The sequence below is a fragment of the Stenella coeruleoalba genome (assembly GCF_951394435.1).
Source record: "Stenella coeruleoalba genome assembly, chromosome: X".
In the NCBI taxonomy this organism is placed as follows: Eukaryota; Metazoa; Chordata; class Mammalia; order Artiodactyla; family Delphinidae; genus Stenella; species Stenella coeruleoalba.
Genome location: NC_137152.1, coordinates 62,721,229 through 62,737,328, shown reverse-complemented (window position 1 = coordinate 62,737,328; position 16,100 = coordinate 62,721,229). Strand labels below are relative to the sequence as shown.

General features: G+C 35.0%; 1 protein-coding gene across 4 annotated transcripts in view; it reads left to right on the top strand.

The window, feature by feature from the left end:
* BRWD3 (bromodomain and WD repeat domain containing 3) overlaps window positions 1-16,100 on the top strand; it is a 125,295-nt gene that overhangs the window by 96,363 nt on the left and 12,832 nt on the right. For 3 of the 4 annotated variants that reach the window (XM_079911618.1, XM_079911620.1, XM_079911617.1), the window contains 11 exons: window positions 2,272-2,354; window positions 3,446-3,557; window positions 4,503-4,564; window positions 4,668-4,823; window positions 5,721-5,841; window positions 6,854-6,979; window positions 7,066-7,144; window positions 11,963-12,019; window positions 13,110-13,250; window positions 14,127-14,201; window positions 15,546-15,695. In XM_079911618.1, coding sequence (XP_079767744.1) covers window positions 2,272-2,354; window positions 3,446-3,557; window positions 4,503-4,564; window positions 4,668-4,823; window positions 5,721-5,841; window positions 6,854-6,979; window positions 7,066-7,144; window positions 11,963-12,019; window positions 13,110-13,250; window positions 14,127-14,201; window positions 15,546-15,695 — 1,162 coding nt within the window. The remainder of the gene's footprint in view (window positions 1-2,271; window positions 2,355-3,445; window positions 3,558-4,502; window positions 4,565-4,667; window positions 4,824-5,720; window positions 5,842-6,853; window positions 6,980-7,065; window positions 7,145-11,962; window positions 12,020-13,109; window positions 13,251-14,126; window positions 14,202-15,545; window positions 15,696-16,100) is intronic. The other variant, XM_079911619.1, reaches the window with a different exon arrangement.

The following is a 16,100-nucleotide window of genomic DNA, read 5'->3' as shown; positions in this document are numbered from 1 at the left end:
ACAGAAATCTATGGCATTCCTATACCCTAATGATGAAAAATATGAAAATGAAATTAAGAAAACACTCCCATTTACCATAGCAACAAAAAGAATAAAATATCTAGGAATAAACCTACCTAAGGAGACAATAGCCCTGTATGTAGAAAATTATAAGACACTGATGAAAGAAATGAAAGATGATACAAATAGATGGAGAGATATACCATGTTCTTTAATTGGAAAAATCAACATTGTGAAAATGACTCTACTACCCAAAGCAATCTACGGATTCAATGCAATCCCTATTAAAGTACCACTGGCATTTTTCACAGAACTAGAACAAAAAGTTTCACAATTTGTATGGAAGCACAGACGACCCCGAATAGCTAAAGCAATCTTGAGAACGAAAAACGGAGCTGGAGGAATCAGGCTACCTGACTTCAGACTATACTTCAAAGCTACTGTAATCAAGATCGTATGGTACTGGCACAAAAACAGAAATATAGATCAATGGAACAGGATAGAAAGCCCAGAGATAAACGCATGCACATATGGTCACCTTATCTTTGATAAAGGAGGCAAGAATATACTAGTGGAGAAAAGACAGCCTCTTCAATAAGTGATACTGAGAAAACTGTACAGTTACATGTAAAAGTATGAAAGTAGAACACTCCCTAACACCATACACAAAAATAAACTCAAAATGGATTAAAGACTCAAATGTAAGGCCAGACACTCTCTAACTCTTAGAGGAAAACATAAGCAGAACACTCTATGACATAACTCACAGCAAGATCCTTTTTGACCCACCTCCTAGAGAAATGGAAATAAAAACAAAAGTAAACAAATGGGACCTAATGAAACTTCAAAGCTTTTACACAGCAAAGGAAACCATAAATAAGACCAAAAGACAACCCTCAGAATGGGAGAAAATATTTGCAGATGATGCAACTGACAAAGGATTAATCTTCAAGATTTATAAGCAGCTCATGCAGCTCAATAACAGAAAAACAATGCAATCCAAAAATGGGCAGAAAGCTTCAACAGACATTTCTCCACAGAAGATATACAGATTGCCGACAAACCCATGAAAGAATGCTCAACATCATTAATCATTAGGGAAATACAAAACTACAATGAGATATCATCTCTCAACAGTCAGAATGGCCATCATCAAAAAATCTAGAAACAATAAATGCTGGAGAGGGTGTGGAGAAAAGGAACACGCTTGCACTGCGGTGAGAATGTAAATTGATACAGACACTATGGATAACAGTATGGAGGTTCCTTAAAATACTAAAAATTGTACTACCATATGACCCCATAATCCCACTACTGGGCATATACCCTGAGAAAACCATAATTCAAAAAGAGTCATGTACCAAAATGTTCATTGTGCCTCTATTTACAATAGCCAGGACATGGAAGCAACCTAAGTGTCCATCATTGGATGAATGGATAAAGAAGATGTGGCACATATATGCAATGGAATATTACTCAGCCATAAACATAAACGAAATTGAGTTATTCGTAGTGAGGTGGATGGACCTAGAGTCTGTCATACAGAGTGAAGTAAGTCAGAAAGAGAAAAACAAATACCATATGCTAACACATATATATGGAATCTAAGAAAAAAAAGAAAAAAAAAGATCATGAAGAACCTAGGGGTAAGCCGGGAATAAAGACACAGACCTACTAGAGAATGGACTTGAGGATATGCGGACGGGGAAGGGTAAGCTGAGACTGAGTGAGAGAGTGGCATGGACATATATACACTACCAAACGTAAAATAGATTGCTATTCGGAAGCAGCTGCATAGCACAGGAAGATCAGCTTTGTGGTTTGTGACCACCTAGAGGGGTGGCATAGGGAGGGTGAGAGTTAGGGAGACGCAAGAGGGAAGAGATATGGGAACATATGTGTATGTATAACTGATTTACTTTGTTATAAAGCAGAAACTAACATACCATTGTAAAGCAATTTTACTCCAATAATGATGTTAAAAAAAGGAGAATAAAAACAAGCGAAATAAACCCCAATAAACATACACTGTAATAAAGAAAATAAATTACTTTATGCAAATATTAAAAAAATAATGTCATAATTAAATATTTAAGCCAAACAGATCAAACAGATGGGGTTTAATTTAAGTAAATGCATTCACAGGGACGTTGAGTTTTGCAACATTTTGCTCAATACTTCCACATTAAGCATATATTCCTGGATGTTTAGAAAGTAACATATACTGTTATATCTGTATACTGAATCATATGAACTTTACTTTCTCCTCAGGTATCATGACATGCCAGATGTCATTGACTTCCTTGTGCTACATCAGTTTTATAATGAAGCCAAAGAAAGGAACTGGCAGATTGGTAAGTATAGAATTCTCACTGAATAATTATTGTTTGAAGTAGAGTAAGTAACTTTTAAACCAATTTAACAGAAAGAAATTAGTAGACTGAAAAAGCTGTTAGCCAAATTAGAAAAATTAAATTTTTCTTTTCAGTTACGTTTCGGTGATTTTATGAACATTGTAAGTGGCATAAAACCTTTTCTGTGAATACCTACTCTATTAGGATACAAATCTGTATTAAAAAGAAAATCTTGAAATGTCAATGGCCATGAAATGGAGTACTTAACACTTGGGCTCTTAAAAGACCTTTACTGATTGTGGGTTTCTCTCTCCTTTCTCTCTCTCTCTCTCTTTCTCTCTGCCCCCCCACCCCCTCTTCCTCTCCCTCTTCCTCCTCTTCTACCTCTTTCCATCTACCCCTCTGCCCTCCTCCTCTCTCCGTCTCCCCCTCTCCCTTTTTCTCCCTTTCTCTCTTTCCCCTTCTTATTCTCTCCCCCTCTATTCCTCCCCCTTCACTAGCTGTTTAATCTTGGGCAAGATTTTAACCTCTGTTTGCCTCAATTCCATTATCTGTAAAATGGGAATCACATCAGAACATACCTATAAGGTCGATATGAATAAAATGGTACCTGACACAGAGCAACCACTATGTTATTATCTGCTATTAGTACTTTTAAATTCTCCTTTCTTATGTAGGAGAAACATTTTTGTCCACATGGTTGGTTTTGTATTGCTTAGCCATTTAAAGGTACAAAACTAGTATGAAGAGATTTTTAAAAACAAAATGGTGGAACAAAAAATAGAAGAAACAACTGTAGTATCGTATGTGCAATACAAAAAGCAGTATGTCTAATGAGCCCAAGTAATTGATAAAAGTTAAATTATATGCGGTAATATGTGATTTATTTCAGAATAATTATTAGCATTTGGAAATCAAAATCCTTGAAGAGGGTAAAATGTAAAATTCACATATATGGAAAACTCAGATTGAAACTTCTAATAATGCTGGATACAATGCTGCTTCTGTATTCAACAAAAACTAGCAATTTAGAGTGGGAACAGAGTGATTATTCTCAAGAGCACTCTTAAGAATTTCTAAAAACATTGTAGGTGATAGATTCCGCAGTATAATAGATGACGCCTGGTGGTTTGGGACCGTGGAGAGTCAGCAGCCTTTTCAACCAGAGTATCCTGATAGTTCTTTCCAGTGTTACAGTGTTCAGTAAGTATATTTATGGTCGTTTACACCTGATATAATACTGTAGTACTATATGGACTTTCTATAAACCCTACCTTACCTAGTCTTATAAGACTTGTACCTGTAAGGAAGTAATCATAGTACCTTTAAGGAAGAAATTTGTTGATAAACCTTTTGGTCCAATATGCATGCTAACACAAAGCAGGAACTGAAGACTTATTTCTGCCTCCCTTATTCCTGTATTTTCTTGTAAGTATTTCTATTTTAGACAAGAATTACAATTATTATTTCATGAAGAGTACTGAAATTAATTCAGTGTTTAAATTAATTGTTACACCTGGAATATAATACTGAATATTTACATAGTCTTTTATTTAATGGTATGAATTCTAGACAGGAGTGACTGCACTATGTTTGGATGTACTGTTTGTCTACAATTTACTTTTGCTGTTCATGAAATACCAGAGTTGTAAGATTCCTAATAAATAAAGCTTTCTTCTCAAGAATGATAGAACAAATGTTTATTCTGTGAAGATTGACTTTTAGTCTCCATATTGTAGATCAAAAGGGAATAATAAACTTTTGGAGAAGCTATAATACTCAACCTGTTAGAATAAATTAGGTTATCTCATAGAAAGAAGTGATCTATTAAATCGACTTTTTTAACCTGAAAGGAATTTTCCAAAGAGATCTTTTTATTCTGTACCCTGGCTTAACATTGAATGTATGCTTGGTTGGAATTAAAAAAAAAAGCCCAGCAGAACTAAGAGTAAGCTTACAACTCTCTTTCATATTGATGGGCCATGTTTTCTCTATTAGAGGCTTATTATTATCTTTGTGTAAGCAAAGTTGTACTTCAAGGAAACTGTATTGTCCCTTTACAAATTTCACCCCCAAGAAGTAATGCAAATTATGCTAGTATATAAAATGTCATCTGAATTTGATTTGTATCTTGTTATTTTTTAATAGCTGGGACAATAACGAGAGAGAAAAGATGAGTCCCTGGGATATGGAGCCAATTCCAGAAGGAAGTAAATATGCTTTTAAAAAATGAATTATAATTTTTCTAAAAGAAAAATGGCAATAGCATGATTCTAGAAACTAATTATTTCTGATTTTTCACTTTATGCATAGCTGCCTTTCCAGATGAAGTTGGTGCTGGTGTTCCTGTGTCCCAGGAGGAATTGACTGCTTTGCTATACAAACCTCAGGAAGGAGAGTGGGGGGCTCATTCCAGAGATGAGGAATGTGAACGAGTTATTCAGGGCATCAACCACCTTCTTTCCCTGGGTATGGTGAATGTGAAAGAATGTTAGGAAGATGAGAAGGAAAACCAGCAGAATTATAAGTTCTGTAAAAGGAAATGCATTTTCTCACTGTATACTTTTTTTTTTTTTTTTTTTTTTTTTTTTTTTTTGCGGTATGCGGGCCTCTCACTGTTGTGGCCTCTCCCGTTGCGGAGCACAGGCTCCGGACGCGCAGGCTCAGCAGCCATGGCTCACGGGCCCAGCCGCTCCGCGGCATGTGGGATCCTCCCGGACCGGGGCACGAACCCGTGTCCCCTGCATCGGCAGGCGGACTCTCAACCACTGCACCACCAGGGAAGCCCTCTCACTGTATACTTTTAACCCAAGAGGCATGGTGATTCTAGTTTTAATAATAACATTTTTATTTGCTTGGCCAAAGTAATGACTGGCAAACTTTTTCAGTTCTTGGGCTATAATAGTGAAGGCAGCCATATAGGTGTCTTTTACTTTCTTGAGTCATTTTGGCTCTCTAGCTATTCCCTGAGCCTAACTTTGGATCAATATTTTGGTAAAGACAGTGGGTGCAATAATATATTTTACTCCATGACTATTTATATTTTCTGAAGTATATCACGAGACATTTGACATTTATCCAGAAAAGACATAAATTTGAAGCTAAACACAGTTCTCCTTTAATTTTGTCTTGTTTTTACCGATTTGAACCAGTGTATCATGCATTATTGATTCATAGATAGAATGTCCAAATAAAAAGAATAACATTATAATAGTATTGGTCTAGTTTTTGCATAATTGAATCATCAGCATTTTAGAAATGTAGTATTATATCACCCACCCTTCTTGTTTATATGTGTTTTTGTTTGTTAACATGAAATGTTAGTGTTCTTTATAATTGTCTTTTTTTATTTTGTAAATGTTGTAGATTTTGCCAGCCCTTTTGCTGTTCCAGTGGATCTCAGTGCCTATCCCTTGTATTGTACTGTAGTTGCTTATCCAACTGACCTCAACACCATCAGGCGGAGACTTGAAAATCGCTTTTACAGGTCTGTTTAATATTTATCATTTCCTAAAAGCTTGTATAGTTTTATATCTTTTGCTTTCCTTTTTGCATAATGATACACTGAGATCTTTGTTTTCATAGTGTAAAATAACCGTTCAGAAGACCCACTCCAAAATTTCTCCTGAAAATTTGGAACACTGATTTCCCTTTATTCAGTAGATTTTCACTCTTCCAGGCTAAGAAGGGGTATGGACAGCGAGGAAATTATGACTAGCAGAAGTCACATATGAAACAAAAACTACAGTTAATTTTAACTTATTAAAAGCAGATTAAGTAGTTTGTGGATTCATCTTGATTATGGTGCTCCAGGGACTTGGAGCATGTTTTAAATCCCCTGTTGGGGAATTAGGCAGCAGTTAATTAGATTTAATTACCAGTCCCAAAATGTGTATAGAAAAAGCCAAGTTATTTTTTCCTTGGTTTTGGTTGGGAGTGGGGTGATTATGGGAAGGCAGTGGAGGGCAGCTTTTGGTACCTCTCTCACCCTAGAGTCTACTGTGTCCTAACCACAATTATTCCATGAAATGGTTATAAATATAACCAGTTGGGTGTATTTTATATCTTTACCTATAATTTCATTCAATAATATATATCATAAAAGCAATGAGGTAAAAATCTGTCCTTTTTGTTTTTTGCTTTTCTCTGAAAACGAAACATTCTTCTGTTGATTTATCAAAGCAGTATTTGTTTGTTTTTGTTACTTTGACCTTGGTCAAATCGCTATTTACCCACAATGTCGTGGGTCAGTTCTTTTCCAAGTTTTCATATCCAAGTTTATAGTCCAGTGGTTCTGAACTCTTGCCTGTGCTTCAAATACTCTAACTATATACCTTTATTAGTGCACATTAGTCACACACATATATTGAGTCACATACATATATCTGAACACCTTTGACATATCATGATTAAATGCCTAGTTGTTCTATGTTGTCTAATCCTAGAATAGACTTTAAATGTATCAACCAAGAGTAACAGGGTATTTTTTTCTTTCATAGGAGAATATCAGCATTAATGTGGGAAGTACGCTACATTGAGCATAATGCTAGGACTTTCAATGAGCCAGACAGTCCTATAGTTAAAGCAGCCAAAATTGTAACTGATGTCTTACTTCGCTTTATTGGGTAAGAAGAAGTTTTATCTCCCATAGAGGCTGACTTCTGACTTCTAAAATTTATTGAAATGTATTTTAACTTATCTGTCTTATCAGGGATCAGAGCTGTACTGATATACTGGATACTTATAATAAAATTAAAGCAGAAGAACTAAACAGTACTGATGCAGAGGAGGTAAGAATCACAGCATGATTAGTAGGCATAAATTCCTTTTCTGTCATTTAAAGTACAGTAAGTATTATATGTAAGTGTTAAAACTAACTATAGGGGCTTCCCTGGTGGCGCAGTGGTTGAGAGTCCGCCTGCCGATGCAGGGGACACGGGTTTGTGCCCCGGTCTGGGAGGATCCCACATGCCGTGGAGCGGCTGGGCCCATGAGCCATGGCCGCTGAGCCTGCGTGTCCGGAGCCTGTGCTCTGCAATGGGAGAGGCCACAACAGTGAGAGGCCCGTGTACAGAAAAAAAAAAAAAAAACTAACTATAAGCAGTGAAGCTGATTTCTGAAAGCTGGCTGAACACCTGCATCTTTTTGTATTAAACTCTTTAACCTATATGTAGATAATATATACCAAAAATGTAGTGTGCTACAGCCAGAGAGAGGTGGTCAGTCATCCTTTTTGACACAGTGGGTTTCTGTGATGAGAAATCAATACTTTATTTTCCAGCCCTTGAAAACAGGACAAAGCACTAATCAGTGTTTTAAAAGAATGGTTAGTTGATGGTAGTTTCAGTAGGGATTAATTTTCTACACAGTATATATAAAATTTTAAAGTATTTTATAATTTTAAACTTGAAAGTCTACATTTTTAGTACTTTAGTACTTTCATGGAATTGCTATTTGATTTCCTTTACGAAAATTTGCAAACATAAACCAGTTTTTCTTAATGAAATGGAATTAGTATTGTCAGTAGACCCTCACATATCTTATTTCCCCACCCAGTCATATCCCTAATTTACATTAAGCTATTTGTGACTAGAGGCTATGATAGAAGCAAAAACCAAGATAAAAGGCTTAAACAGTAATGAAAAGTGACAATTCAAAAATATTTAATGGAAAACAATTCATCCCAGGGATGAGTGACTCAGATATGCTGGATTTTATTGCAGTGGCTATTATTGTACAGAGGTATTTTACATGTTTATATTTTCTGTACTGTTAATTCCCAGAATGGTAAATCTCCAGTGTTTTTATTTTTTTTATTTATTTTTTCCCCCGTGTTTTTAAATTTTACAAAAATGTATTTGACTATAAAATGTTGTAAGTATTATTGAAGTTAAATGTTATTTACATATTAAGGAAAACTCAGATATGCCAATTAGATATTATCCTCCTGAAACTAATGAAAAATTTATCATTCTTATTCCTAATATTTTCTCTGATCTTTCATATAAATGCATTTTGATTCAGAATTTGATGTAGCAAGAATACCTCCTCAAAGTAGCATTACTTGAATTAGAATAGGAAATTAAAGTAAAATGTAATTCAGCAACCTTACTTTTCCTTTCTTCCTCCCTCCCTCCCTCTCTCCCTTCCTCCCTCCCTCCCTCCTTCCCTTCCTTCCTTTCTTTCAACATTTAGGTTCTACTCTTTAAGTAAATTGCAGTTGTACAATACAGTGTTATCAATTATAGTCACCATGGTTTACATTAGATCCTTATATCCTCAGACCTTATTCATCTTCTAGCTGGAAGTTTGTATCCTTTTACCACCCTCTCCATATTCCCCCCTACCATCTGGTCCACCACCCAACCGCTTTTCTGTACTCTGTTTCTATGAGTTTGACTTTCCCTTTTTTTAAAGATTCTACATATGAGTGATACCATGCAGTATTTGTCTTTCTTTGTCTGACTTATTTCACTTAGCATAATGCCCTCAAGGTCCATCTGCATTGTCACAAATGGCAGAATTACCTTCTTTCTTAAGGCTGAATAATATTCCATTGTGTATATATATATATACCATATCTTCTCTGTCCATTCATCTGTTGACAGACAGATTGTTTCCATATCTTAGATATTGTGAATAATACTGCAATGAACATGGGAGTACAACTTTATATCTTTGATATCTTGTTTTTATTTCCTTTAGATATATACCCATAAGTGACATTGCTGGATCATATGGTAGTTCTGTTTTTAATTTTTTGAGGAACCTCCGTACTGTTTTCCATAGTGGCTGTACCGATTTACATTACTACCAACAGTGCACAAGGACTCTCTTTTCTCCACATCCTCGCCAGCACTTGTTATTTCTTTGTCTATTTGATAATAACCATTCTAACAGGTGTGAGGTGATATTTCACTGTGGTTTTCCTTTGCTTTTCCCTGATGATTAGTGATGTTGAGTGCCTTTTCATGTACCCGTTTGTCGTTTGGATGTCTCCTTTGAAAAATGTCTATTCAGTTTCTCTGCCCATTTTTTAATTGGATTATTTGTTCTTTTGCTATCAAGTTGTTTATATCTTTTGGATATTAACCCCTATCAAATATATGATTTGCAAATATTTTCTCCCATTTGGTATATTGCCTTTCATTTTGTTGATGGTTTTCTTTACTGTGCAGAAGCTTTCTAGTCTGATGTAGTTCCACTTGTTTATTTTTGCTTTTGTTGCCTTTTATTACCTTTGCATTTTGTCACATCCAAAAACATCATTGTCAAGACCAATGTCAAGCAGCTTACACCCCTGTGTTTTCTCTTAGGAGTTGTTTTTTTTTTTGTTTTTTTTTGCGGTACGCGGGCTTCTCACTGTTGTGGCCTCTCCTGTTGTGGAGCACAGGCTCCAGACGCACAGGCTCAGCGGCCATGGCTCACGGGCCCAGCCACTCCGCGGCATGTGGGATCTTCCTGGACCGGGACACGAACCCGTGTCCCCTGCCTCGGCAGGCGGACTCTCAACCACTGCACCACCAGGGAAGCCCTCTCTTAGGAGCTTTATGGTTTCATGTCTTACATCCAAGTCCTTAATCCATTTTGAGTTGTGTTTAATGTATGGTGTAAGATAGGTGTCCAGTTCCATTCTTTTGCAGGTGGATATCCACTTTTCCCAGCACAATTTATTGAAGAAACTATCCTTTCCCTATTTTATATTCTTGGCTCCTCTGTTGTAAATTAATTGACCAATATGCATGGGTTTATTTCTGTGCTCTATTCTGTTCCATTGATTTGTGTGTTTTATGTCAATACCATACTCTTGTGATTACTATATCTTTGTAATATAGTTTGGTATCAGGAGGTGTGATGCCTCCAGCTCTGTTCTTCTTTCTCAAGATTGCTATTAGAATTCTTTTATATGGTTCCATATGAATTTTAAGATTATTTTCTATTTCTGCAAAAAATGCTGTTGGAAATTGTGTTGAATCTGTATATTGCTTTGAGTAGTACAGACATTTTAACGATATTAATTTTTCCAATCCATGAGCATGGAAAAAAATTTCCATTTATTTGTGTATTCTTCTGTTTCATCAATGTATTATAGTTTTCAGTGTCCAGATCTTTCAACTCCTTGGTTAAATTTATTCCTAGGTATTTTATTCTTTTTGATGCAATTATAAATGGCATTATTTTCTTAATTTCTCTTTCTGATAGCCCATTATTAGTGTATAGAAACACAACTTATTTTTGTATATTGATTTTGTATCCTGCAACTTTACTGAATTTGTTGATTAGTTCTAGCAGTTTTTTGGTGGAGTATTTAGAGTTTTCTATATGTAATATTATGTCATCTGCTAACAGAGACAGTATTACTTCTTCCTTTTTAATTTGGATGTCTTGTTTTTCTTGACTAATTGTTCTAGCTAGGGCTTCCAATACTATGTTAAATAAAATAAAAGAGTGGACATCCTTGTCTCGTTCCTGATCTTAGAGGAAAAGCTTTTGGGTTTTTTTCCATTGACCATGAAGTTAGCTGTGAGTTTGTCATATATGGCCTTTATTATGTTGAAATAAAATCTATACCTATTTTGTTATATCTTTTGGATATTAACCCCCCAGGGAGTTTTTATCATGGATGGATGTTGCTCACCTCAGAATGGCACTCTGGGTTAGAATAGAAAATTAAAGTAAAATGTAATTCAGCAATTTTAGAAAGGGAAACCAATGGCTCATGAGCCACTTTGCTTTCTTTTTTTAAAAAAAATTTATTGGGGTATAGTTGATTTGCAATGTTGTGTTAGTTTCAGGTGTACAGCAAAGTGAATCTGTTATACATATACCTATATCCACTCTTTTTTAGATTATTTTCCCATATAGGCCATTACAGAGTACTGAGTACAGTTCCCTGTGCTAAGCAGTAGGTCCTTATTAGTTATCTATTTTATATATAGTAGTGTGTATATGTCAATCCCAATCTTCCAATTTATCCCTCCCCCACCCTTACCCGCCTGGTAACCATAAGTTTATTTTCTACATCTGTAACTCTATTTCTGTTTTGTAGATAAGTTCACTTGTAGCCATTTTCTAGATTCTCTGAGGCATTACCAGTGTGCTTCACCATCACCAAGTTAATAGTGGTGTGTGGGCCTTGCCTCTTTGTATTAAAAAACTAACCCTCAGAGGGATACTTAACTGAATCTTATGTTTTAATACACATTCATATTTTCCCTATAGAAAAGAGATATATTTCTTGAAGTAGCAAAAGATTAATCATGAGTAATTCATGATTATAGTATATTAAATTATCATGTCATATAAAATAAGTTTCTTTAAAAAATACTAACATTTAAGTACAACTTTAGATACCAATCATTGTACTTTCCCCCTCATTTCCTATTCTGATTTAAAGAGAAACCTCATTTACTCTTCTTTTCCCAGTATATTTTCCAACTTGTATATAGCATGTAGGTGAAGTTTGGAGTGAGTCTCCCTCTCACCTTTGTTCTGTTGCCTGCTCCAATGAGGGAGTTAATTGTGATTATATTTGCCATTTCTTTGTAAATTTGTAAAAGACTGAATATAACTTAATATCTTCTCCCACTCTTCCTTTTTAATTTTAGGATACAGAAATGGTTGATTTAGATTCAGATGGTCCTGGTACTTCATCTGGAAGAAGGGTAAGTGGATAAATGAACTGCTGATAAGAAAAAAATTCAGGCTTCCTGTGTCAGGGATCCCTAAGACCAACTCCACATATTTGGAGAGTTGCTAGAAAGACTTATGGAACTCAGTATATATACTTGTTAACTCATCGCTAAGGTTTATGACAGTGACACAGTAAGGATACACAGCTGGATCACAAGGAAAAAGATACAGGCAGAGTCTGGAGGAATCCATGTGCAGGTTTCTTTATGTTCTCTCTCTCCTCTGAAGGGCCACACAGAGTACATTCTTTTCCCACAGTGAAAATGTAGCAACATGTGTGTGATTAGAGACTGATCTCCCAAAGAATTTATTGGGAGTTTGTTATGTAGATCCCATCTAGCTAGCACATGCCAAGATTCCAGACTCACAGAAAGCAGGAAAGCATAGGAAATGTACAGGAAAGTGAATGTTCAGCACAAGTGACATTCTTTGTACAAACAGTGTGGGCACAGTAAACCACCTTTATTATTTAGAAAAGAGTTCAAGTACCAGGTTCCTAGATGCCAGTCAAGGGCCAACCTTATAAGCAAGCCCTGCTAAAGATAGCCTCAGGTCTGTTATGTTAACTCTGTTCTGCACACTTCTCCTCTATGATAATTAGACAAACATTTGTTGTATATAAGGAAAATGTTCCCTTTCAAATACTGAAACAGATTGTATGAAAAAGGCATCAAATAGTAAAGGCAAGAATATATTATGACCACAAAGGATTTACTTAAGAATATATATATTGTTCAATTGTTATTTTGAGAAAATTACAGTGCCATTGTCAAATATTCTTAACTAGCAGCAAAGACTAAGGTATTAAAATTATTGACCTTGTAGATTTTCTTAAAATGAGAATTCAGAATGCTAGAATTATTGCTGTTTCTAAGAATATAATATCCAGTTTTTACTTGTTTATATTTTTGCCAGGGAGAATGATGTTTAATCTAAACTAAGAAATTTTTAAATAGCAGCTGCTCTATCTTATATAGATATATATTAACAGAGGAAGACAGGAAAAAATCAATGAAGACTTAAGGAAAGAGCTTTTAGATATAATTCTTTTAAAATCTACAGGTCAAATGCCGAGGCAGAAGACTGTCTTTAAAGTGTAATCCTGATGCTTGGAGAAAACAATGCACAGAACTGTTGGGCCTCATTTATGAACGTGAAGACTCAGCGCCATTTCGACAGCCATCTGATCCTCTTTCCTACCCAGTAAGTATAGTTATTTAACTAATTACCAATATGTAATTTCCCATAAATGTCCATGCTACGTTCTAGTTAAGAGCCCTTTCCCCCCTTTCTTCCTTCCTTCCTTCTTCCTTCTTTGTTTGTGTATCTTTGAATTGTGAAAGTGTGTAGTGTGATTAGTCATGACTTTTTAAAATGCCTGACGTGTACTTTGTAAATTACACAGTTGTAAACCAAATTTTAATCTAAACATCTTTGCATTTCCTTGCTGCTTTTATTTTGCCTATTTGTTTAATGCACTTTATTAACTTCTAATAAACTTCTACACACTGGAGACCCTTGATAACATATGTCAGCCCTATTTAATTTACAATAAATAAGTTATTAAATATGATCACTTAGAATAATCAATATACCATATTACTTTTCATCAAAGATAAAAGCATGAGAACTTAAATTACAGGATACCTTTTCTAGGAGTATATCTATTACATGTTGAATAACCTTTTAGTATAGATAGCAAATCTGTTTTAGCTTTTTCAGAAAAAAGGTACAGCAATATTTCAGAAATACATCAAACTATCCTCTGAAATTAGTAAACATCAATATTCTCTGCATAAACAGGTTTCAGTTGGGAAAAAATATTATTCCAATAAGTAACAAAATTACATTCAACAAAACGATTTGTTTTTGTAGGGGGTTTAGGTAGAATAAATTAGTTTTGTATTTTTCATGGTAGAGGAGAATGGTGAATGTAGAATTCCTTCATCTTAAATTATAGTTAGTAAAAACATAATTCCTATTTATGGATCTTTGAGCTTTAAATCATAATTGCATTGCAAGTCTTGATATTTTGTTATGGTGGTCTGGAAATACAATATATCTTCTTTACCCTAATAGGGCCATCAAGAGCAAGAGGGCGAATCCTCTGAGTCAGTTATTCCAGAACGACAACAAGATCCATCACTTTGTGAGGTAGGCCTAGTAGTCTCTTAAAAGGCATATATGTTCTAGTTGTTTGTGTGTTGTTTTACTTTTTTAAATCCCCATACTGTAAACAAACCTTTTATAATTTATAAAGCTATTTTTCAACTTTGCTTACTATCTTTTTACCTTTGTTTGAGATTTTGGTTGTTTATTTTTTGTCTTTTAAACAACACATGCTCTGGAGAGTTCTTTGTAGCATCTGGGTAGATGTTTGTTTCTATAGTTCTAAAGCTACTGTAGCAGAGTAGAAAACATCAATTACACAACATAATTGTGTCTGTAACTGCAGCTGATTGTTCCCAGTGGGACTTTATTCAGCAGGCTGACTGGGTCTTTTGAGTTTTGGTCACTGTATTGCATGAAGTTCCAATATTTTTTCTCTATGAAAATCTTTGTTTCATAAGCCATATTATGTTGGAATACACTTTGGTTTTTATGATTTAAGCAAAAAAATTTAAGAAGATACATAAAGATCAACTGTGATTTCTCATACTTTGAAAAATACTTTCTCTTTTTATAATACCTTTCTTCTGCCCCTTCATCTGGCCCTTTGGCTTCTCTTTTGAGAGAAATGTTGTGCTTTTATTTCTTAATGATTCTAAGTAGGATGAAGGATCTAATATTGACTATGGTTTTCACTCCAGAACATGTTTATTATTGGTGGTTGTGGTATACATAAGTATAAATTTCAGATGTAATTCCATATGATAACCCTAGGAATATCTTAACTAGACTTGAAAGATTTAGATTAAAATAGAAAGAATCTTCTCCTACCCCTAACTAATAAAGATCAAACTAATCATGAATCTGAGACTGAAGACTTTAGATGAAGCACAAGTGTCACATTTATTTAAAAACAAAAAGATAGGAGAAAGGCACAAACATGGCCAATTTGATTTTGACCTTCAACTAATGACAGTTTAGGTAGAATGCCCTCATGCCAACTCCCTGGCACATTGCTCAATGAAAGTAGAAGATGGGATTATTCACACAGAATTAAATAGTTCCATGTCACAAATTAGCTACCTATTTCCAAGATATTCCCATCTATGTAGAGATGAAGCCAGTGGCTGTGGATTTTCTGTTCTGTCCCTTGAGAGAGTCATATGGTTTTCTATTGAAGGGTGAGGGCTAAGACCCTCCCACAGACCCCTGCTGTTTCCCTGAGCCACCAAAAGACCTCTATTAAATGGATGGTTTGGGACTACAAAGAGGTAACTGGCAGATTGAAGAGCAGTGTGTTTGTTTCATGATGATGCAAATCTCAGTCCCATTGTATTATGTAGTGTTGTTACTCAGCCTGTGTGTTTAATAACACATTCTTCTTTGTAGGATTGTCATGTTATAGACACTCCTATGGACTTCAGCACTGTGAAAGAAACTTTGGAAGCAGGAAACTATGGTAGTCCTCTGGAATTTTATAAGGATGTTCGCCAAATATTCAGCAACTCCAAAGCTTATACCTCTAATAAAAAGTCAAGGGTATGAAAAAAACAATATTAGGTGGATTAATTACCTAAGTGTTTAGTTATATATATCAGGCAATTTTCTTTCACCAGTTTTAAAATTGCTAAACAAGTATGTACTACCATTCTGGCACAGTTTCTAAAGTTTGATTCTCAGTACTTTCTCTGAAACAGTTTATTAAGCATGCATTAAAGATACATTTAGCATAGTCATTCTGAAATTAAGCCCTACTTCCTTTCTCCTACCTGCCTCTTCTTTACTCTTAAGTAATACCTGTATTTGCCAGAGAGAAGTCAAGGAAAGGAGTGGTAGAAATTTGAGTACTCTTTAATATGTCCAATAAATAATTTGATAAATAAAAGTGGTTGACAGGATTAATTTATATGAAATATTTAGATTAGCTCTGAATATTTATGTTCC